Here is a 23,647-nt window from a genome sequence, read left to right as displayed (position 1 = left end):
TTAGCTTCCTTTGTCTCTAAAACATTGTTCTAATTTACTGTGATCTCTTTATCTCTCTTATCATCAATACTTGTGCCCACTATATATATGTGAAAAAAATTACACTAAAAAATATAGGACAATATTTTAGGGACAGAAAGATAGTTATTCCAATATATATGCTCCCAAGTAAACTTGCTTAACTATATGAATGAAGCTACGTGAAGTATTTACATCACTTGTAACAAAGAGTATGCCGTGCTTTGACACAAAACATTTTAGGTTAAGGAGTATCATGTGATGTGTGCGCTCAACTTACACCAATAAATCTAATTCTATCATAAAAATTAATATCATAATACAAGTAGTGGCATATTTTTGGAGATGCGATGATTTTTCATGTTCCTAAATCCCCATGTGAAATTAATAGGTAAAGAAATACTCTACAAGTTTATGAATAATGCAAGTTTAATGATAAAGTTTTTCACCTTTCAATCATAAGACTAATTAAATGAAGGTTTTAATTTCATTTAAAGTTTTCTCAGCTATACCCACATCGTACATACATCTATTATATTCTTTTAAAGTTAGGGTTAGAGATTAACTGTACTCCGTATAAGTTAAAAGCCTCTAAATAATTAAGCTAGGCATCTGTATGTTTTAGGGTATAACGAACAACACCTAGCCTAGCATATACTAGTATGTCATAGCACTTGCTCTGGTAATTAACCAGGCTTTTCCTTTATCCACGAAGAATCCAACTATCCAAACCACAATTGTAACAATAAGCAGTGAAATCAGTGAGATATAAGAGGGGGCCGCCCACCACAACTATAAATAACAATCAGCTACGACTACGACTGCGACGATTAAGCTAGTTTGTAGTTTTGTAAGTGCTTTTGAAAAAGACTAACTCATCATTTTCTTACAGCTGGGCCTATCACTATGTTTGATCCCACCTTTTGTGTTTTTGCATTAGACCCCTCCTTTGATTTGGGCTTCTGTTCCCTTGTTTTGATTGCGACTTCTACTTTGTTTCTACCTTCAATACACTATATGAGAGGCATAATACACATTTGATAAGCCAAGTAAAATTACACCTTCATCCATATTTCCAATTTGTATAACCAATCAGGTCATTTGATTTCATCAAGTATCGATCCACTTTTACAATTGACTAACTAAATTTGATAATTTTCTTGCTTTTACTAGATTCATAGGTTGTTTAGATGATAAGTTTACCTCTCATTATTGTGGAGTAGTAAATTATTCAACAAGGTTAATTACTCTTGATTAGTCTCTTACACTTAATTTTAATCTTGGTTGAGAATCTAAGCGCGCACTTAGTACTCCATAGGATAAGAGTTGAATTGTCAAAACACTACTGATAGACTCTGGTAAGATCATTCTCTAGTTTTAATACAAATTCACTTAGAGTAATATATAGAAAGTATTTTTTAACTTAATATGCTATACAAAATTACTTTGTTATAGAGCAAGGACCGTCTATTTCAATTTGTAAGTAAAATGGAGATAAGTTTAAATATTGAATATGCATTGATTACAAATTCACAAGACATTAGTGAAGGAAAAAAAAAAAAAAAAAAAAGTAAAGATGAGAATATACTGTTATAGTACCATACCCTTTGAAATGTAGAGCAAAAAAATTTGAAAATTGAGGTCTATAAAAGGAGAAAAAGGGCTGTCTAATTTAAGGGCTCAAGTTTTGTTTGAAAGTGTGATTCAAGTAATTGCGCACACTCTCCCTCTTCTCCCTTTTCCCCCCACCACACCCACAAACCCACATTATATTTTTCCTATTTCAGCTCCCTGTTTTTTTCAGCTTATTCACCATTTTTCTTTCTCTCTCTCTCCTTTTTTCTATTTCTCCCGTTTTCCTCATTTTCTCCTTCCATTTCAAATCTCCTCTTCTTCTTCAATTTTCTCTCTCCTCTGTAAATTCATGGATTCTTCATTGATGAAGTTATGCCGGCAACTTCAGAGTTTGGCGAAGCTTTTCCGGTTTGTAGAGGTTTGTATTCTTCTCGTTTTTCTCTCGTGGTTGTCAGCTCATCTTCCTTTCGCCGTTAGAATTTCCGGCCAGTATTTTCGGAAACTTGTCTCTTTGATTTTATGTCCTACCTCAATTTTTTTACTCGGAAATGCTATTGTGGTTACTCTTTTGGCGAAATCCGGCTTGTTTTCCGGCGATTGCTCGTCGTCAATTGACAATTCCGTCGCCGAACTTTACGATGAGTTCCGATCTGAAGATGATGATGATGATATACCTGTTTTGGTTAAGGAAGAGATTGTTTACCAGGATAAAGAGATTATTTGCGAGGAAAATGTAAAAAAACCGCTGGTTTCTAAGGTTGTTCTGGAGGAAATTGAACCGAAAGCGGTTTTTTCCGATGAGATAAAACCGAAAGCGGTTTTTTCCGACGAGAAGACACCGGAAACGGTCTTTTCCGATGAGAAGGAAGTGGAAGTCAAGGCGAGTTATCGGCGAAGTCAATCGGAGAATATGATGAAGAGAGAGTGTGTAGAGAATAAGCAGGAGAAGCTCCGACGATCAGAGACGGATATTTACTGGAGAAGTTTCACCGGCGATGAATCGACGGCGGAGGAATTGATGGAAGATGGAATGAGTAGCGACGAATTCCGGCGAACGATAGAGGCGTTCATAGCGAAGCAGGTGAGTTTTCATCGTGAAGAGCGGCTTTCTGTCGTTCTCCATAGCCAAGCCTAGAAGAGAGGGTTAAAAAAAAAAAAAAAAAAAAAGCAGAGAATTGTTTTCCCCAAAAAAACAAAAAACAAAAAAAAAAAAGGAATTGAGATAATTTCCTAATTATTTTTGTTTAATTCCAGTTTTTAGGGGGAAGTTTTTCAGCTAATTTCTGCTGCAAAACGTTTGTCATTATATGATGTCAGTGATATGGTAGTAGTAGTACTAATGTACTATTTGGACTATGTATAGTGAAGTGCTGCAACTTTGATCCAAGAGTGTTCAATTTCTGAGCTCTTCTGTAACTTTTTTTTATTTTTAATTTTTAATTTTTAGTAGTCCTAGAACTTGATTGCTACGGATTAGGAGTATGTATGAGTTTATATGGTGGACAATATATTCATTGTCCGAGGGAGATTTATTTCGAATATAATACTAATTGGAATTGTTATTGGGATATTTAATACTTGTGATTTTGTTTTGGCCTCGTGTGGATTGGATTATTTCGAGCTTGTTGAAAGTACATATCTATCCATCTAATTGCATAGCTTGCATTATAGTACGCCGTATTTGCTTATTGAATGATAAATTAATAAGAAATTTGCTATATAGGGCACAGTAAAAAATTAAGATAAAGTGTCAAATTTGAAATTTTTTTCTATTAATACACAATATATGAGATTTAAACTCGTTTATTTTATTGTTGTTTATGACCCTCTTTATACACAAATAAAATAACCTAATTTATACGAGTATTAACTACGGAGTATATTATTATAGTATTACAAAAGGTTAAAAGTTTAGTGATTAAAAGTATGTATGTGTTGCATAAAATCTGCTTTCACCATGAGATGATAAATTTTGATTTTATGCGAAATTAAGTTTGGTGATTAAGTTTGGCGAAAATAAAAATCTAGTGGTCATCAAGTTTAGTAAACATATAAATAAACCAACACATTGATTTCCACGAATCAATTCAAAAGAACTTTTGGAATTAGTTCCTTGTCCTTTGGAATCAATTTCAAAACACCATTTGTAATAGTGGTTATCTTAAAGCAATTAATCCACACATCCCCTTTATTTCCCCTTTTTCTTTTAATTAATTTTTTGATAATAAAAAGACGATAGGTGAAATATGAGTATAAAAAGAGTTCTGCTAGATACTTTACTACATATGTAAGAACCGAGAAGTTAACCTAGTGTCATGTAATTAGGAAATTGTTTCAAGTTTGTCACTTCTCTCACATGGGAACGATACCAAAGATTAAGCCTCGGTTCCCTTACATTGCTTGTCAACTTATTATGGGGGGACGTCCAATATGGGGACATTTGCTCCATTTAAACCTTTTGGGTCTATGATTTAATTGCATATAAACATATCTAAGGCTATTCATATAGCAATATTGCATCCTATGAATAATATACTCCATATAATACAGGGTAGTTATTTGGTAACTTGATGTTCATATAAAGCTAATAAAGTGTGATATATGATTTAGGTTTAGAAAGGCTATATCTAATCATCTTCTGAAAACTTAAATAGCAAATTAGTTTATGTACACTAATCCGAATCACTGAAAAACGAATTAAAATGTTGCACCCCAAAGCACACGCACCACATGAGCACGTGTAAAAGGGCACATGATTACATATTCACATGCATCCATGTTAAACATGCGGTGATTGAATTTAATTCCGAGTATTATTGTCATGACACTCAAACTTGCGTGTATTTTATCATATACTTATTGATTTTTTTCCCTAATTAATTTTACTTATTTAACTAATTGTCTCTTAATATTATCATTGTTAAAGTGTTTTACTGAAAAGTTACTTTGATATGAATAAGACAAATATATGAAATGAAACTTTATAGTTTTTATGAATCTAATAAAGAGAAATATGCAGAATTAATACCCAAAAACCAAAGGTTTATTTGTACAGTGATAAAGGAAAGGGAAGAGAAAAAACAAGGAAAGATGGCAGGGAAGACATAAAAGTTAAAAGGGACATGCATGCTCCCAACCATTGACAAAGATAGATAGATAGATAGATATGGTTTGATAGTTAATTAACAAAATACTCAAAAGATTGATTGTTGAAATCAAAGGATCATCATTATGTTAGCACATAATTGCCGTATTTTATCTTCTATTGGTATAACAAAAACTACTTTTACTTGTCTAATCTGCCGCACCAATTTCCCTATCAGAGACCAATTGCCCCACTCTATATTAATAAATCACAACCCTTTTAGACATTGAAAGAGTATAATTTTCACAATAACAAAATCAAACTATTACAAATTACAAATAATTCACCAAAATACTTAAATGACCTAAACTAGCTCTTATAAACCAACATAAGTAATAACAAAAACTCAAAAATTTCTTGTTTGAAGGATCTCGGTTGCTTGAAACGAAAGAGTTATAGACTTGGTTACTTTGGCTATTATACATTTATATTTAAGACGCCAAACACATTATCTTTTTATTTTTTGAGCTCTACTCGATTATTGTATGTAGAGAAAAAAATAGGAGTATAATATTTTAAAATAAAGAAGATCATGGAACCAAAACTATAAACAATGCCTGATATAAACAAACATTCATGGACTATCTGTCTAACCTTATCACTCAATTGACTACTGGGGAGTGAGGCAGGCAAATAATGAATAATCATCGCAATTTTGATATAAGCTACGAGTATGTCCTATAATACATAGCTACCTTGATCTTTATCATGCATTAATGTAATTTTTCCATGTTACAGATTTTAAAACCATACAATTAACCTCAAATATTGTTCGTACGTGAACAAAATCATGGAATGATAGGTTATAATATGGAAATTAAGAGTAGTAGTTAGCTAGGCTACAAGGATTTGTGTAAATCATGAACCAAAAAATCTTTTAGTTTATAAAGTTTCAAATAATTATATCTAAATAGAAGTGAAAATTGGACTTTTCTATCTAAAAAGTAAGATGTTTAATTTCATAATGAACTTTTAGTCTAGTCTAATAACGAATAGGTGAATAAAAAAAACAACTTACAAACTAATTATTCCTAACATACCGCGTAGAATCAATGTAATTTAGAAAATCAGGCCAACTTTTAACTAGAATTAAACGAATTCAATACATAAAAAAATTTGTTGAAAGCGGCCCAAGAATATAAATTTGTTAACTTTGAATTTAATTTGTTTTACTAAGTGCTAAAGACTACTCCACGTAATAACAATATCGAGGTCCCACTAACTTGGAAAAGCATATAATCTCAAAATAGTCCTAGCCAACTTTTATGATTAAATTACATTAAGTGGTAGTATTAGTGGCGAGTGCAACTATCACAAAAGTCTAAAAACAGATTAAAGTCATAATTTACAAACTTTTTTGTCCAAAAGTGTTACATATATCTAATGGATAATCAGTGGTATCCCATGTATTAGTGTATTAATTACAATTAAATTGGCCGTTTATGCAAATAAGAAGGTACTTAATGGAGCCACTTATCCTTATTAATTGATAAATTAATTAGTGTGTGAGTTCAAAAGAGAAAGCACGCACCATCGCAATATTATTTTGTCAATATTTTCTCATAAAAAGCCACAAATAGTCTTTCTATCCTTTGAGTCCCTAATTGCCGTAGCTTCACATGATCACCATTACATGTTACAAAATGCAAATCATTATTCCTTAAGCTTCTTTTTAAGATGCTATCAATGTCACTAATTATCTTAACTAAATCCTTTATTTCGTGTTAAGTCAACAAAATGAAAGTAAGTGGAAGTTGCTAATCTAAAATAAAATTTACGAAAGGATGCTATTATATAAGAAGTGTTCCTCCTGTGATAGAAGGACCTACTGTATTTTACCATATAAAAAAAATTTAGTTAAGTTTGGACCTCGTCAAAATGAAGATAATTGAAATCATTCAAGCATACACTATTTTTTTTTTTTCCGATATTTCTTTGTAATTAGGGGTGAGCTACCAATATTATAAGGATGAAACTTGAGAAAATTCACAGTCTAAGGTTTATGTTAATCTTATATATACCTCTAAGGACTATGTATCATTTTTCTTAAAAAAAGGTATCAGTCGTACCACGCACTAATTTTCCTTTAATAAGTTTAATGTGGAGAACAATAGTATTATATGGTTGAATTGGTTGGTTGCGTTGAATCAAAGTGCTGGTCAAATACAATAATTTTCTTGATTGACAAGTAACCAACCTCCTACTACATCTCATCACATTTAATAATAACCACAATATTTTATGAAAAACATAGTATTCGAAATTATTGCGGTATTACTAAAAAGGAATTAGTAACACAAGTACATAAATCTGATTGAAATTATCAAACAGCCAAATTACGAGGCTTATCCGTATAGAATAAATTAAACATGCTTATTTCTATAAAGTTGAAGATCAGATAATGTATTAATGTAGGAGTACATTACTTTAACTTATTCGACCTTTTAAGTTTTAATTTAGATAAATTTATTTACTATGTAATTATTATCTTCAATAACTTTTAGTTGCAACTTTGGAGTATTATTTGTGAGATATAAAATATTTCAAAGTTGCAACTAAAGGTTAACAGAGGTAGTATATACTCTATATTATTTTTACCGAAAGTTGTCAATAATGAGACATCATTTCAATGGCAAAGATATTTTTAAAACTTAAAGGGCTTGTTGATTGGTTCATTCTTGAGTGAGACAATGCAATTGCAAAGCTACTAAAACAGTATGTACGTAGGTATATATAGGCTCTCTTTTTTCTTTCATAAGGACAACTCAATTATATTGCTTCATGTTCATCTATATTGGCTTGTGTACGTATTCTAGTTCCTTCAATGATCGTCTGCTGTACTCGTATCGTGTATATACAAATTGAAATAATTTTTAAGGCGTATTCGACAATCAATTCTCAATTTAGATTATGTTAGCTTAATCTTTAATTTGTTGGAATTTATAGACTTCCATTGCAACTTGTTTTAACCTAATGCTTTTTAATATAATTGAGCTACTAGGATGGATAGCTAGTAGCCAACATAAATTTATTAGAAGCGCCAACAACTTGAAACTAGCTATTAAAAAGGATATGGAGTACTATTATGAGTTTAAACTTTAAAGACCCTTCTTGGTTAAGTGCAATTCTCTTGCTCTCGCCTCTCGGTCCCTTAATAATTTCAAAGATTTGAACCTATTATTTTTAGAGTATTTGAGACAAACTTTACACATCTATTTCAAGCGAGTACTCCGTAATTATTTCCATTTTCAATGATTTCGACTCCTTTTTGGTTTACATCCCAACACAATTCTCTTACATTCTTTTTTACATCCCTCTAGTCCGTTGTTTTCAGAAAAGATATGTTCATTCACATTCACAACTATCCATTAAATCTATGTCAAACTCATATTGTGTAAAACAGCAATATATACTAACAAAATAAATACACACCTTTAAAAAAATAACAAAAAAAGCTCATTTTTTTGTTACTACGTATATAAGTTTGACGAGTAAATTCTCTTTTGGTCCATTTATTATTTTTTTAGGCCTAACTGGACTTATGGGCCTGCTTCTGGCAAAGTCCATAGAAAGATAAGCCCAACAGGCTCGAATGACTTTGGGTTTGGTTTGTGGATATACCACTTTGCTTAGAGCCCAATTTATTATTTTTTGGGCCACATTTTCATAATGATTCTGCTAACCCACTTTGCTTAGAGCCCAATTTTGGGTAGCACTAAATCGAGGCATTGCAGCACATATATGACAACCTATAGTCTGTAAAACGATATAAGTACTCCGTTTTATGGTGTGTTTGGTGAATGGTTTTTATTTGTAGATAAAATTAATTATTTTGGTTAGTGACTTTTCAATAAGTTCAAAACTCTCCATTAGAATTTGAAATAAGTTTATTTGAGTTATTGGGTGTACAAGTAATAAGTGGTCATTTTGCACATAAATAATTACTGAGATAACAATTTTTAAAAAAATAGGATTTATATTAATAAAAAATAGAATACTAAACAATAGAAAGAAAAGAGAAAATAAACTACTTCTTATACACTAATTAATCACTAAAGATAATAAAAATTTATCACCAAATACTTCTTTTTAAGTTGGTATTTAATTAATTACAATAGAGTTTCACAATTTGGTAAGAACAAGAAGAAAAGTAATGGGCCTAATATCTTGCTTAGACATTTCTTCATCGACAAGTTGAGCATACTTATTAAACAAGGAATGAAGAATTTCATCACCAAAATGATGGCTGATCATTGATTCTTGTATAGCTCTCACTGTACTCGCCACCGCCATTCCATAGCTAACTCCATTTTTTTCAACCTCTCTCTCTATTTGAAACATCTCCAAATTTTCCATTTTAAAAGACCCCTCTATTTTCACTTCCTCTTCTATTTCTTCTTTGGAAGGTGCATAAAAGTGTATATCATATGAATCCAACTTTTCCTCATCAACTTGCCCCTATAAAAAAATACAAAATCATAATGTTTAGAGATAGTCCAAACATAACTTTAAAATGAGAAGTTTTTTTTTTGAAAGAATGAATAACATGACTAATAGAGTACCTTAGAAATTAAAAAGGTGAAGGATCGAGTGAGAAGCTCCCAAAGAAATGAGTTGCCTCTATCAATGTGGTTAGGACTCTCTCTTCCTAGAAAGACTAACACCATTCTTCCTCCGGTGGTTAGTTCTTGAGATCGAAGCTTCAAAAATCGCGAGAAATCCTCTTGGAATTGTTGAGCATACGCTTTGATTATTGAAGGAGGACTACTTTCACATATGTAGATGCAACCTTTGTTCATGGATTTCCCATGCTCATCATAAATCTTAGGGGGGACCTGATTATACAATATGTGATTCAACCCTTAATAAAAACATGCATGTGTAACAAAGTATGATGCAAATTACAAAACCCTACTTGATATTACATCTTCTCTAGCAATAGCTAAAAAATTTACTGCAATTTTTATGATACAAGTGTCCTTGAAACAATAAGTTTAGATCAATGGATTTTCACTTGTAAAAAAAAAAAAAAAAAAAAAAAAAAAAAAAAAAGGTAATTTGGTACTACTAATCAAAGAATACTCCGTTATAATAAATTTGAATAACACTATTGTATTATTATACTATTTTTTATATAATACCAGACGTTGATCAACAGATTTCATTTGGAATTTTTTGTAGTTAAAACACTAGTCTATAAAGTAATTCAATAAAGTATTTATAAGATAGTTATTGAAAAAAAGGTACTGGGCCGAAAAAAACAAAAACGAAGGGTAAAAAATTAAAGTAATCCTATTGATGAAGCTAAAGCCACTAAAGTGGGGCATTTAGTGGAAAGAAAAAGACTCATTCCGTTGGAGCATTCGGGGAGACCCTAACAAAACTTGTAGTGGTCACTATGACAATCACAAAGGTCAAATGCTTAATTTGGATGAATGATTTGATTGAGTATACATTTTGTCATGATTAACACTTCTATTGTTCTTATTGTAAGGCAATTGGTCACCTATTGCATAACATCAATCTACTATCGCACTGATAACATGAGTTAGTGTCTTTAAATTTTGTACGTCTCATATGATCATTTAATAGTCAACTAAATATCCGCTCTTTTCTATGTGGAAAAAGAGAGGAAAATTGATTCTGATCCCTTATTCAAGCATAGATATTTGGTAATAAATAAAAACTCAACTCATCATGTGATTCATGTCCATATATATCCATCAAAGCAATTTATGATTGTTAATTTGTTTCGCTTTTCTAGTTCACTCTTGTCCAATTTAAGCAAAATTTATGGTTAGGGAGAAAGAGGTGATGACAACCTAACTTTTCAAAGTCTTTATTTATTATATTGGAAAATTTGTCAAAAATTAGCAAACTTTTGCTCGGTCTTCCCAAAATAAGTAAATATTTTGATTAACCCAGAGTAAATTGATCTTTATTGGGTATTTTCTTTAAATAAGTCAGATGACCTACAACCTACCAAATAGGTCATTTTTTTCCTAATTCTAATTAATTTTTTTTCTTATTTTATTTTTGATGATTACTTAAATTGTATTTAAAAAAAAAAAAACCCACCGCATACCAGCGCTCCACCCCCATCCCCGCCAGCCACCGCACAAACCACTTCCCTCGGGGGTATCTAAAAAATTAAAGGGTTTTTTTTTACTTGAAAAAGTTTTTTTTTTTTTAAAAAAAAAAATTACAACATTTTAAAATTAATTAAAATAATACATTTTAATTAAATTTTTAAAAATTGGCCAACCATACAATGACATGTGGCATAAGCAACCCAAACAATCGGTTACACTTAAAAGAAACCGGTCATGACTTATTTTGAGAAAATACCCCATAAAGATCAACTTATTTTGAGTTAATAAAAAGGTTTGCTTATTTTGAGAAGATCAAGCAAAGGTTTGCTTATTGTTAATAAATTTTCCTATTATATTTTAGTTTTTTGAAAAAGTTTTTTTGTCTCAACTAAGAATAATAAGTACTTCCCTTCAAAAAAAAAAAACAAAAAAAATTCTCCGTCCGTCTATATTGCCAAACTTTTGAATTTGAATAAACATAAAAGTGAGACCACTTCACATCATTTCGTTTCTAAATACTTCACATATACAATAGTTTGACTTTCACTCTTTGCGATGGCTGAATTTAGCAATCAATAACAATTTAACAACTAACATAAAAACATATATTTATTTACATAAACTTGTAGTAAACATTATTTGAAGTCAAACTGAAAAAGTCAAAACACTAGATGCATATATTTTTAAATGGCAAAAGAACACGACAAAAAAAAATAACAAAAATTCTAGGATTACAAACTTCACCATGCAATTTTTTATTTTATTTTATTAAAAATTATGGGAAAATTTGTCAATTACAACCATTTAAAGTTTGTATTTTGTAAATTGTTGCCATTTAAAAAAGAAAATTGCAAATTGCAGTCCAAAAGTTCTTATAAATTGTAAATTGCAACCCAATTCAGCTTTTTCATCGGTTTGTGTGTTGAGAAATATTCGGTTAAGACTTTAGGGGCCATTTTAGTCCTTACAAAACTGAAATGAGCTCAGAATTAGCAAAAAAATAACGTATGTGCTTCGTTTTGCGTGACAAAAATGTATTGATTTGTAGTCAACTATTTTTTGCTGTAAAAACGTAGTACTTACGTTAATATTTTGTTAATTTCGAGCTCAATTTAGACCCTGAATGTCTAAAATGGCCGTTAAAACCTTAACCGAATATTTTTCGACATGCAAACCAATGAAAAAATTAAATTAAGTTGCAATTTACAATTTATAACAACTTTTGGGCTGCAATTTGCATTTTTTTTTAAATGGCTGCAATTTACAAAGCACTAAATTTAAATGACTGCAATTTGCAAATTTTCCAAAATTATGATTTCATTAAATTTAATTTTTTTCCTATAGCTAACCTAGTTAATTCCTTTTAAACTTGTTATTGAAAGGCAGAAATTATCTTGATGAACAAGTTGAAGAGTTACTAGTTTTTTTTCCCAACTTTGACTCAAATAAGTGAATTACTTTAAGCAACACATTAATGAAAACTTTAATCAAAAGAAGAAAGAAAAGAAATAAGTTAATTACCTTGGAAAGCCAGTGCAAACTGTAAGAAGAGTAAACGAAGTGCAAAAAGTTGGGAGGAAAAATAGGATCATAAAAGGAGCCAGGTGAGGCTGCAACAAATAGAGATGGACGAAAATGCCCCTGTTCAAACATACTATCATCTTTCAAGAATTCTGGTAATGCCCTGAAGATGGAATTGAAGTCATTTGTTGGTAAATCATTCAGATAAACTGAAACTGAGGGTGCTGATTTTGGACCGTTGATTTGACTTTTCCGGTATGCATCCTGCACCGCACGATACAAATCTCTGATCATTGATAACGAGTTCCGGCCCGATGAGCAGCCCAAGTCTGCTATGGTTAGGATTTCTGGAGTTGTGTTTAAGTATACTTCTTGAATTGCCTTCATTGTTATGTGTTTCACCATATCTGAGGCCTTTTTCTGTGTAATGTAATAATATGTTAGATTATGCGAAACTCCTCAAATTGGAGTGATATGCTTTGATCGATATTTACAGGGTTACAACATTAATAGTTAAGACTAAGAGGAAACATTTACATAAAAATATATCCTATAACATACATAATTTATATACTAGAAAATTAATACTTTGTTTATAATCATATATCATGATGTCATTAAATAAGAAAATCGATTGTTAAGAAGATTAATGAGAGAGAAAATGAGAACCTGAAGAGAGGAGTTTTTGGAGTAGCTAGTCTCATCATGTCCACCTTTCATGTGAAAGATTTTCTCAACATCCATTTTTTTTTCCCTCTTAATTTGCTAATTAGTTGGAGATTTGGAGTGTACTCGTATTTGTCTTTCCTTGGACTAGCTATGTGCACATTATATAGGAAGTTGGATTTGAGTGATTGCAATTATTGATTACGTGTTTTACTTAGTGTCTCATCTTACAAGAGTTAAGGTAAAATACAGTTTCTGAACTTTGGTATTTGTAGCTTTTAGTCCCTCAACTTTTAAGTGAGACGAAATGGTCCCTCAACCACCAATGACTCACTTTTCAGGTACAAATTAGCTGACTAAACATAGTTTAATTACCTTAGTGCACATGTGACAATAAATTTAATGATTTTAGAAGCAAAGTTTGAGGACCTTTAGATGATGAGTTGGCTTTAATAAAATTAAAAATGAAAGCTTAGGGACCTATAGGGTGAGATGGCTAATGCAATTATTGGCCAAAGTTTAGGGACCTATAGGGACACATGGCGCTCCCATATAAGAGTGATTATAAGTTTTAACCTATAAGTGTAATTTAGTTCAATTAATTTAATTTGATTTCAACAAAATAATCAAATTAATTTTAGTAAAAATTATTAACTTTATAAAAATATATAAGTGAGAGATATTTTAAGTGTGAAATTCATGGTCAAAATCCACTTTCTCTCACTAAAATATGTTAAGAAATCTCGCTAAAATCTTGCTATAATACGAAATTTGTTTGTGAAAGAAAAAATCCTTCTTAGTTCTTACTCATTCAGTTAAATATATTTAGTTAATAATATAGGGCAATTATTATTTTCTCTTACAAATTAACACAAGAAAAAACAAAAAAAGAAACCCTAAAAAATGTCACACAAAATAACCAAAAATATTGAAAATCATTTAGAACATAAACACATAGAAAAAAAAAATAAAAAAAAAATAAAAAAAAAACCCTTGAAAGTTGACACACAAAACCCAAAAAAATTGAAACCCTTTCAGAAAGTAAACGCATGAAAATAAATTGTCAGTTTGAAAAAAAAGTGGGATGGTATAATTTTTTATTCTAATTTTCAATCTTTTCATATTTCTATTTAGTTTTATATTACAGAGTTTGGATTTTGTCTTACTCACTCACTTTGAAAACACATTACATTTTTTGGTTAATTTATTTTTATTTATATTATTTTTTGGTGTGTCAAATATATAAGGGGTAAGGATTTAGGATTTGAGAATATGTGGTTAATGAGTTTAGTTGATTGAGATATATTATAAAAAAAATTGATTACGAAGGGCTTGTTCACATTTACTGAACTGAACTGAACTGATTGGAGCTGAACTGCATGAATATTTTATGAGAGAAGGAAATTAGGAGCTGAACTGAACTAAACTGAAATTAAGTTGAACGGAAGTGATTGGAGCTGAACTGAACTGAAATTAAGCTATAATGAACATGCCCGAAAAAAGGGTAAGAAGAAAATTTATTATAAAAAATATAAAATATATCATGATTATCAAATTTTATTAGCAATTTTTAATTCTTGTCAACTCACTTTATAAATATTTAATTGGTAAAAAAAAAAAAAAAAAATCCACTTTATAAATCCCTAAGCTTTAGTTTATATTTAATTTAATTAATTGACTTGTGATCTAACAAGTCCCTAAACTTTTGTTTGAAAAAAAATAGAAATAAAGGACACATCATATTGAATGGTCCCTAACCTTTGCTTAGTTGGCTTGGAAGTCTCTAAACTTTGCTGACTAAACTTTTTATCCACCAGAAAGGATGTGGTTTGGGTGGTTGAAGGACCATTTTGCTTCATTTAAAAGTTAAGGGACTAAAATGCTATAAATACCAAAGTCCAAAGATTGTATTTTACCTTAACTCCATCTTACAACAGTTAAAAGCAATTGAAAACCCCAGCCTAAGAAATAAATACAAGTAGATTATTTGAACCTTGTACGTATATTTAAAAACACTACATATATGGGGTGGCCTAGGCCTATATGGGGTTCAATTAGTCTATTTGTTTGTAATATTAAGGCGTGCAATTTTCCCTGTATATAGCTTGTCCTAAGAAGGCGGCTACGCAAGACATGACATGACTATTTGGCCAATGTAAGCGCCTTAAAATGTGCAATCTGCCTTGTAGCCTAACCTTTCCTAGTATTCCGTACAAAATAGTGTTTCGAAGTCTAAATTGAACGATATAAACATACACGAAATCAAACCATTTTCAGAGATTGCTTGCGAGACCTAATGTTAAAAATTCAAGTAATAATGGGCACCGAGTAAGCCTCCCAGCTGAAATTATTTTGAACTGTGGATTTTTTAAAAAAGGTTTTTGTTTATAATACCCATAGAATTAAAAATAAGTGGTTGACAGTGTCATGTGACGTGTAGACTTTTTTTAAAATGTTTTTTAATAGATAAAATATAGATATGTTAAAATGATATTGTTTTATGAATTTTAAATGACATAAAATAAATAATTAATCAATGTTTTTAATAAAAGATTAATCAATTCTTAATTTAATTATCTTAGAAAATGATTAATAAAAAGTTTTGTTATAAATGGTTTACATCGTAAAACCTCTTTTGTCCCTCTACTCATAGCACTCAAGTAGGTGAGATTGAAGCAGCTTGCAATGGACCAAATAGAAAGGTCTAGAGAACAACCATAACATTCAAGTACAAAACTGGTAAAAAGGGCGAATCAACTGCTTTCGGCATTTCTCTAGGCCACTAAAGTGTAAGCTAAGATTTCACAGCAACTTATTTCTACCCTTTTGTTTTTTGGTGCAATAATTTAATCTCCACTTTTTAATGTTAGTGTTATTATTTTCCTTGTCAAATCTCCATAATTTTCTTTGTCTAATAGAGGGATCTCCGTAAATCTCAGGGTACCACGAGTTGGTGTACGATCAAGGAAAAAGAATGAAGTGAAAGTAACCAAACTCACTTTTACGTACTTAATAAATTAAAGAAACACCTAAGTTACACTATATTTATCATTTAAAAATGGACAAAGTAGACTATAATCAGAACTTCGGAGTACTATATTCTAGTTATCATTAAGTCATGTATATTTGTAAAATTTTTATTTTAAAATTATATACAGTATAAGTAATCTAATTTCCTTGTCAGCTTGTCCTTATATGACATTCATTAAAGAGGGAAAGAAAAGAGAATAAGAAGAACAAAAGAAACAAAGGGAATAATAAAACTCAATTCTAAGGGTTCGTTTGGCATTGCTGTGCTTTTCTGCCTTTTGGTTTTTTGTTTTTTAAAAGTATATGATATATGCCCATAATGAAGCAAAAATTATTTAAACTTATTAAAATCATGATAATTTTGAAAACTGACAACAGAAAAGTGAAAACACCTTTTTCTTGTTTCCTGTTTTTGGTTTTTGGTTTTATAAAAGACAGGAAATTGAAAACAAAAAATGATGCCAAATAAGCCCTAAATATTTTACAGGATCTTATATTATATTAGACGTACGCATATATAAATGCATACACCCAATAATTATTGTTAACTTGCATGATTATTGTTAACAAAGAAACCTACTAGCATTGGATAATCTAGATTTTAGTTAAGGTGTTAAGTGGTAAGAGGGTAAGACACGTCTCCTAAGCCACTTGATTAGGGCTATACATATTAGATTGAGTGGGCAATTGAGCAAGCTAGGTGAGTGGGCAATTGAGCAAGGGGCCCGGTGCATTCCTAGCTAGCTCTTAAAATTATCAACGAAAGTCCACCACCATGATTCTACGACTAGTAGTCAATTACTCATATTCGATCTTCATCTGCTTTTAAATAATTATCACATCGATTCTTATATACAAAGTATTATGTATATAATTAGATGAACTTTGATCATCAATTATTACTACAACGTCATAAAAGACATAATAAGTGAGATTTTGTTAAAATCGTCGTAATATACATTTTTAAATATTTTAACTTTTTACTTTGTATATTCTATACAAACCTACGATTTAATAAACTAGTGCGTGCAAATGTGGAATAGATTAAACAAAACAAAACAAAAACAATGCAATAATGTTTTGAATGGAAGAAGTATATCCCGATATATAATTATCCCAATAGTCCAATAACTAGGAACTTTGGCCCCTACCCATTCAAGCAGAATATTTGCATCGTTATTATGACATGACTGACATCTAGCATGTAAATGTTTCCATGACTTATTTGTGAATCTTTGTCCTTAAGGGGAATCTGTACCCTAAAATAAAAATAAAGACATATTTGTTTTTAGAATATTGAAGCTTGGAAATTGAGGATTAATTAGTACTACTCGTATTCCTTATTGAAAAGAAGAAAAATGATGATTAATCAGTTCATCTCACTTACCTCAAGTTAATTATTTCAAGGAAATTTAGGTCACTATAAATAAAGTTGGTTCAACACCGATAAGCTAGCATAATGATTATTTAGCTAATTAATGAGATACCAATAAAATCGACATAACAGATACGTTAGTTCTATTAAGTTCAACTATTCATTTATGTAAGTTATGATGAGGGGAAACCATGATTTAAAAAAAAATATACGCTTACATTTAAGACTAAAAGCGATATAGATTGCTCCATATCCATAATATTGATTTTAGTGTGAAGTACACTTTCTTTATATATATTTATATATAAAAAAAAAAGTACTCCGTATTAGGATATAGAACATTTTCCATCATCTACATCCGGTGTATGCATAAACGCGCAATCAAATTATGGCACTTGTATAATGGATATATAGATAAGGTTGTGATAATCCAATCCATGGATAAGGAACTTAAGTTTTAAGATGAAAAGACACTTATGAAAGGAATGCCATGTATAATTATATAAGTAATTAGTTTTCAACAATGGAATTAGATTATTATTAAGCTAAACACAAATTTATTGGATGGAATTGTAAAATGACCATTTGAATTTCCTTATTGTCTTTGTAATTATTACTCCGTATATTGGACAAGTGTAAATGTGTATAGGTTTCCATATATTGCGTCATAGTACATTTAACTCAACACATAAAAGTATCTACACGGACAACACGGCTATATCGTATGTGTGTACCTAAGAGAGATTTTTATGTTAGAGTTAAAAAAAAATGAATAATTTTGTAGGGATAATCTTTTGAATATCATAGTAGAATAATTGATATTTTTTAAGTTCATAAAATAAACAACAGATAGTACTCAATTTTTCTTTTTTCTTTTTCTAATGCAAAATTTTCTTTCTTTCATCATATGATCGATATGGCTAGGACTTGGAATGTGTATAAATTTCCAAGTTACGATGTGATATTGGACGAGTATCTAGTACACTATGACTAGTACTAGCGCTCGTCTTTGTTACATAATAGAACTTCACCTTTAATCACCCATTAGGCCGTTCCATTAGAATTTAGCCACTAAAAAAGCAATAAAAAAAAAAAGAAAAAAAAAAAGGAAGAGTAGAATACTAGGTACACCACATAAAAAATATAAAATAAATGTAATACAAATACCACCTCCATTAAATATTATGGACAACTTTGGAGTATTATTTGTGAAATATAAAATATTCCAAAGTTGCACATAACATTCAACGAAGGTAGTAAAATGAATTAAGAATTAAGAATATAATCAAGAGGAATTCATTATGTTGGCATCTTCAAGCTACCTTTCACTAATATAACTTCATTAGATGGACTTGCATTTTTATGGTGATTGGGCCACTTTTTCTTATACATATGGTGTAATTCATTATGTTGCCATCTTCAAGCTACCTTTCACTCAAAAAAAAAAAAATAAATAAATAACTTTCTTCAAACACTTGAAACTTGATGAAACAACTATTGAGAATTAATTATAGTGAAAACACTAATGGAAATAATTTCGATTAAGCTATAATCTATGATCACGATGATCTAATATATATATATATATATATATATATATATATATATATATATATATATATATATATATATATATAGAGAGAGAGAGAGAGAGAGAGAGAGAGAGAGAGAGAGAGAGAGAGAGGGGTATCTTGCTATGCTAACGAACGCCCCCGAGGCGTTGGATAAGCATTTAAAATATTGCCTAAAATGGTATTAATTTGGGAAAACATGACAAAATCACGCGTCGATCGGTGTAATTAATATTCATTTTAATTTAATCTTTCTACTTTTAACTAGCTTATCCAACGCCCCCGGTGTAACACCCTAATAATTGTCCCTTTTTCAAACCACTTACTTTAAATAAAAATAGAGGAGAACCATTGGCATGTTACCGCCACGTGTTAAAACGTTAAGGCTTTATCAAAGTATCGCAGCAGAAATTCAAGTTAAATCTTAAAATAATATAATTTAGAAAACCAATAAGTCAAAGCTAAAAAAATTGGAACCATAAAGGCCCTTATTAAAACCAAACCAATATTCAAAATCCCAAAACATAATTATAATAGTAAAACATAAATAAGTTCAACACAAAGAACGAATACTCTCAATCACACCAATCCCTTGACAATGCTTATGTCAAATCCTCGAACTTCACATCATCAAGCTAACCTGTGCAATACTGCTCCCCAATAATACAAGTGTAATAATTGGATCATAACAGGGTCATTGAAAGGCGAAGGCCATGACCAAAAGTAACACACACAAAAGCACGCAATCAGCAAAGCTGAGTACATACAAGCTACATCGTACAAAACCTAGCATGCTCAATTAATTAAAGTAAATAAACATACAACACGAATTCATTAATCAAGACTAGCTCCATACATGAACAATTCAATTGACTCACCATACTTACTAACCAATTCCAAACACTTGACTCTTTATATTTAATTCTGATTAATTTAATTTGGAGTAAGCAATAGACGGGGTTGTCCAACCGACCAAATCATTTTGGTCCTAAATGACCATTTAAAATAAAAGTTTAGCGCAATGCAAGAATGAGCGCGACTCCATTCTCACAAAGTTAGTCTAGGATCCCATCTAACTTTCATTATAAAATAAAAATGTAAATACCAAAAGAGAAGAGGACATGTTGATCAAACAAGCTTCGGAAAGCCACGGGCTACCACCGTGTACCCCAACCCATAATTGTCAATACTCTAGAAGTGCACACTTTTCAGAGTTTTATTGCTCATCCATGTTTCACTTTACGTGATTACAATTTTAATTAATAGCCGATTCATTCAAGTAGACCATACATAACAATCATACATCAATTCACTTTTAATCTTATTTAGGACAGTAGGGTAAGTAGGAATATTGGGCTTCATAAAAATAATGGGCCAAAAGAATGAAAGGGACTAGGCTTTATTTGTATTGACATAAGCTAATGATGGTTCATAAAAATCATAATGTAATAAAATAATTTTCTACCCAAAATAATTTGAAACTTTTTAAAATAAAATCCGGAAAAATACAAATAAATATTATAAATAAAATAAATTTTCATTTATAAAATATTTAAAAATACGGGAGATTACACCCAGGGTGTTCGTTAGCTTTTGCCATATATATATATATATATACTCCGTATTAATTAAAATGGAAAGTTGGAAACTGACTAGTTCAATGTTTATGGAGAGTCTTAATTATAAAATTCAAAGGTATAGTTGAAATGTTTCTTACTAATCGTGGACTTATGGTTGTTATAAAATCAATATACACTGATCTTATTTCGTTCGATTTTCCGTGTTCCAATGTTTACTAACTCTTTTTTATATATTATTGCTTTTATTTTTAATAAGAAAAAATATACATGGGATAAGGAGGACTTAATGAAACATACAACATTTTGTAAACATAAAGTTAATTTTAAGAACTATGCATGACAAAAAAATAATTGCCTAAAAACAAACATTAGGGTTTTGGACAATTTTGGTATAATTTGAGTTTGTCATTATCCATCAGCAGCAGTGTAACACTACACATGATTAGTTGATTACCGCTCAAAGAGGAGCAATTAAAAGTGGTAATTATTTTTAATTAATCTAGTACTAATTTAATCATTGGTTGGTCTCTAACCTTATGATCACTACTTTTATCATAGTAATCTTGTCTGGAAAAATTTGTCTTTTGTAACATTATTCTGGATATTTCTAACATATATATGCGTATATGGTGCGTTGCAATAATTAATTATTGCTACATCTTGTATGATTAAAGGCTAATCAATGAAAAGTTGGTGATTAAGAAGAGTGAAATGATGATTCTAGGATTTCCAATAAGCACATCACAAACTTTTAAATAAAACGGATGTTCAGTAAATTACTAAACATCCGTTATAAAGTGACAATAAAAGACGCAAAAGTTACACTAAACCGCACAAAATTTACTCTGACATATATAAGAGTTATTTATGCTTCATTTATAAATTTGACAAAAGTGATACTAAATTTAACAAAAGTGAACTCGATGTACAGTAAATTACTGAAAACTGGGTGTATACAAAAGCGATTGTAAGCACATAATGGCTACTAACTTATTGATCTAGAAGGACTCTCGCAATCTCGCTAGACCTAATGAGGTGGAAGGATATGGAATAGTCACTCATGAGCTTATGAAAATTTAACTTTATGACCTCAAGGGTTTAAAGATATATCTCCAACCAACTTTGGATCATGGCTTGATATGATATTCGAAATTAATATGCAAATTCAGTGTTTATTTTAATTTAGGATTAGAAGGATGATTTGCTAATAAATTAATAAACTATATATGCATTCGGCCTTTAATACAGTTTTAAGTGGCATTGCTAATTTGGTGTTGACTACACTAGTGGTTCTACATGCTCGGCAGACCCCATAGTGCTAGTTAGTCAGGCAATGAGTAAATGACTTTATTCACTTTCAAAAAGTATCGTGAATATATGTGTTATGTAGGTGGGTGACAAGCATATCATATTGCGGAAAACCCGTCCAAAAAAAAAGAGTATAATTTAAAAGTTAAGGCCTAAATTGGATTCTAAAGATTGTATGATGGGAGTAGAAATTGATTTGTACTTTGTATAATTAAGTTGTTTTCATTTGTAACTTTTGTAATAAGGTTAAATTTAACATGTGTTTTTATAGTACATTTTTGTAAATTCCTTTGTAATTTTTACTATCAAAAGTTAAACGTATATGATATCTACTTTTACACACTTCATAAGTTTATTCACCGTTGTACATCATGTACAATGTAAAATAGCGTTGAAAAACATTTTTAAAGGGTGCTCCTCCGTGGTTCATTCCTCTGGGTTGCAGACCTTGGTGGGTAAGTCTTCCAAAAAGAGTTGGGCATTCGGTAAGGCTCGAACTCGATACCTCCCTTAAGCGAAATCAAACTGTTTATCATTTGAGCCAACTCTTGTTGATGAGTGCTCCTCATACACAATTTCTATAGATGTTGACGTTATTGGTAATGCAAGAAAAAGCCCATTCCAAAAGTGTTGGGCCTCCTTGTTTGGAAGCCCATTGCTAAGATGACTATGGGATCCAACTCCACCTTGCACCATTTCATGACTTCAATCTATTTTTCTCATGCTTCGGCTTCACATGTTCTTGATGATAAGTTCTTTGAGCTAAATTCAATTAATCCGTTATTGGTAAATTCGTGTAAATACATCTTTTGTGTTGATCAAAGTTTGTATATGATAGGTTGTAGCCTTGTATTTTAGTAGAAAGCTGTGTGTAAATCTTCCGTTATTAATATAATAACGTAGCATAATGCAAGTTACTATTGATAAATAAACACTATGTAGGTAATATGAGACTACATCATGATAGGTTTCAAAAAAAAAAAAAAAGACTATATCATAATAACTATTTATGAGAGATTGTAGCAATTTTACAAGAGGTGAAAAATCATCTATTCTGTAAGTTATGATGTCTCTCACCAACCATTAGTTAGTCGGTCTAAACCAAAGTATGAAACCTTAGCTTTCGCATCAAAGTTTTACTTAATTTGTCACCTTCTACAATGAAAAAGACCATTCATATGTATTACAAGTTTACAACCATTATATTTACAAAATATGCTTAATCATAATCTAGCAATTGCATTACAAAAAACGCAATTATCATGTGAAACAACATATCTTAAAATCTCGTAAATTAATTCTAGACTACTCTGTCCATATTTGCATCTATGTAATTCATCTAAATAATAGCAATTCTCTCAACCGCTAGTCTGCTACATGCTATAATTTGATCCAATTCTTTAATAACAATTCTCTCAACCGCTAGTCTGCTACATGCTATAATTTAATCCAATTCTTTGGTTGTTAGGTAATTATATATTATATGTGTATCTCTCAATTGAAATGTAGCTCATTGCACCCTTTAAGATCATATTACTCATTTTGTTCCATATAACAATCTACTAAATACTTTATATATATATATGCTCCGTAACCAAGTATCTTGATACCGTAAATTATTCAGTAGTTTAAAAACTATAATGTAATTAACCTAACACGAGAGACATAACCTAACACGAGAGACATGTCAGTGACTAACATAGACAACATTTTCAAAATTTAAGAGATCAATTTTTTTTTATTTCAAGATATGCACGGTTCATCTT

General features: G+C 30.5%; 2 protein-coding genes across 2 annotated transcripts; one reads left to right on the top strand and one right to left on the bottom strand.

Moving 5' to 3' along the window:
• The first annotated feature begins 1,773 nt into the window (after positions 1–1,773).
• On the top strand, positions 1,774–2,747 carry LOC145563003 (uncharacterized). Its single transcript, XM_081623412.1, has one exon. The coding sequence runs from the start codon at positions 1,943–1,945 to the stop codon at positions 2,726–2,728; it is 786 nt and encodes a 261-aa protein (XP_081479538.1). The 5' UTR covers positions 1,774–1,942; the 3' UTR covers positions 2,729–2,747.
• Positions 2,748–8,772: 6,025 nt separating this feature from the next.
• On the bottom strand, positions 8,773–13,160 carry LOC145563002 (putative methyltransferase TCM_000336). The gene is made up of 4 exons (XM_081623410.1): positions 13,021–13,160; positions 12,352–12,771; positions 9,301–9,573; positions 8,773–9,196 (listed from the first exon to the last, which is right to left on the bottom strand). The coding sequence occupies exons 1-4, from the start codon at positions 13,093–13,095 to the stop codon at positions 8,861–8,863; spliced, it is 1,104 nt and encodes a 367-aa protein (XP_081479536.1). The 5' UTR covers positions 13,096–13,160; the 3' UTR covers positions 8,773–8,860.
• Positions 13,161–23,647: the final 10,487 nt, after the last annotated feature.

This window comes from Chenopodium album, chromosome 10 (assembly GCF_948465745.1).
Source record: "Chenopodium album chromosome 10, dcCheAlbu1.1, whole genome shotgun sequence".
Classification (NCBI taxonomy): domain Eukaryota; kingdom Viridiplantae; phylum Streptophyta; class Magnoliopsida; order Caryophyllales; family Amaranthaceae; genus Chenopodium; species Chenopodium album.
The sequence above is the reverse complement of the archived record's forward strand: the minus strand, read 5'-3'. Positions and strand labels throughout refer to the sequence as shown.

What these genes read in the sequence shown, in the direction of transcription:
- LOC145563003 (XM_081623412.1), top strand. Translation starts at nt 1,943, where the DNA reads ATGGATTCTTCATTGATGAAGTTATGCCGGCAACTTCAGAGTTTGGCG.
- LOC145563002 (XM_081623410.1), bottom strand. Translation starts at nt 13,095, where the DNA reads ATGGATGTTGAGAAAATCTTTCACATGAAAGGTGGACATGATGAGACT. An exon ending in GTTTGCACTGGCTTTCCAAG is followed by an intron (nt 9,574 to 12,351) that starts GTAATTAACTTA and finishes TTGTATAATCAG; the next exon opens with GTCCCCCCTAAGATTTATGA. An exon ending in TCACCTTTTTAATTTCTAAG is followed by an intron (nt 9,197 to 9,300) that starts GTACTCTATTAG and finishes ATTTTTTTATAG; the next exon opens with GGGCAAGTTGATGAGGAAAA.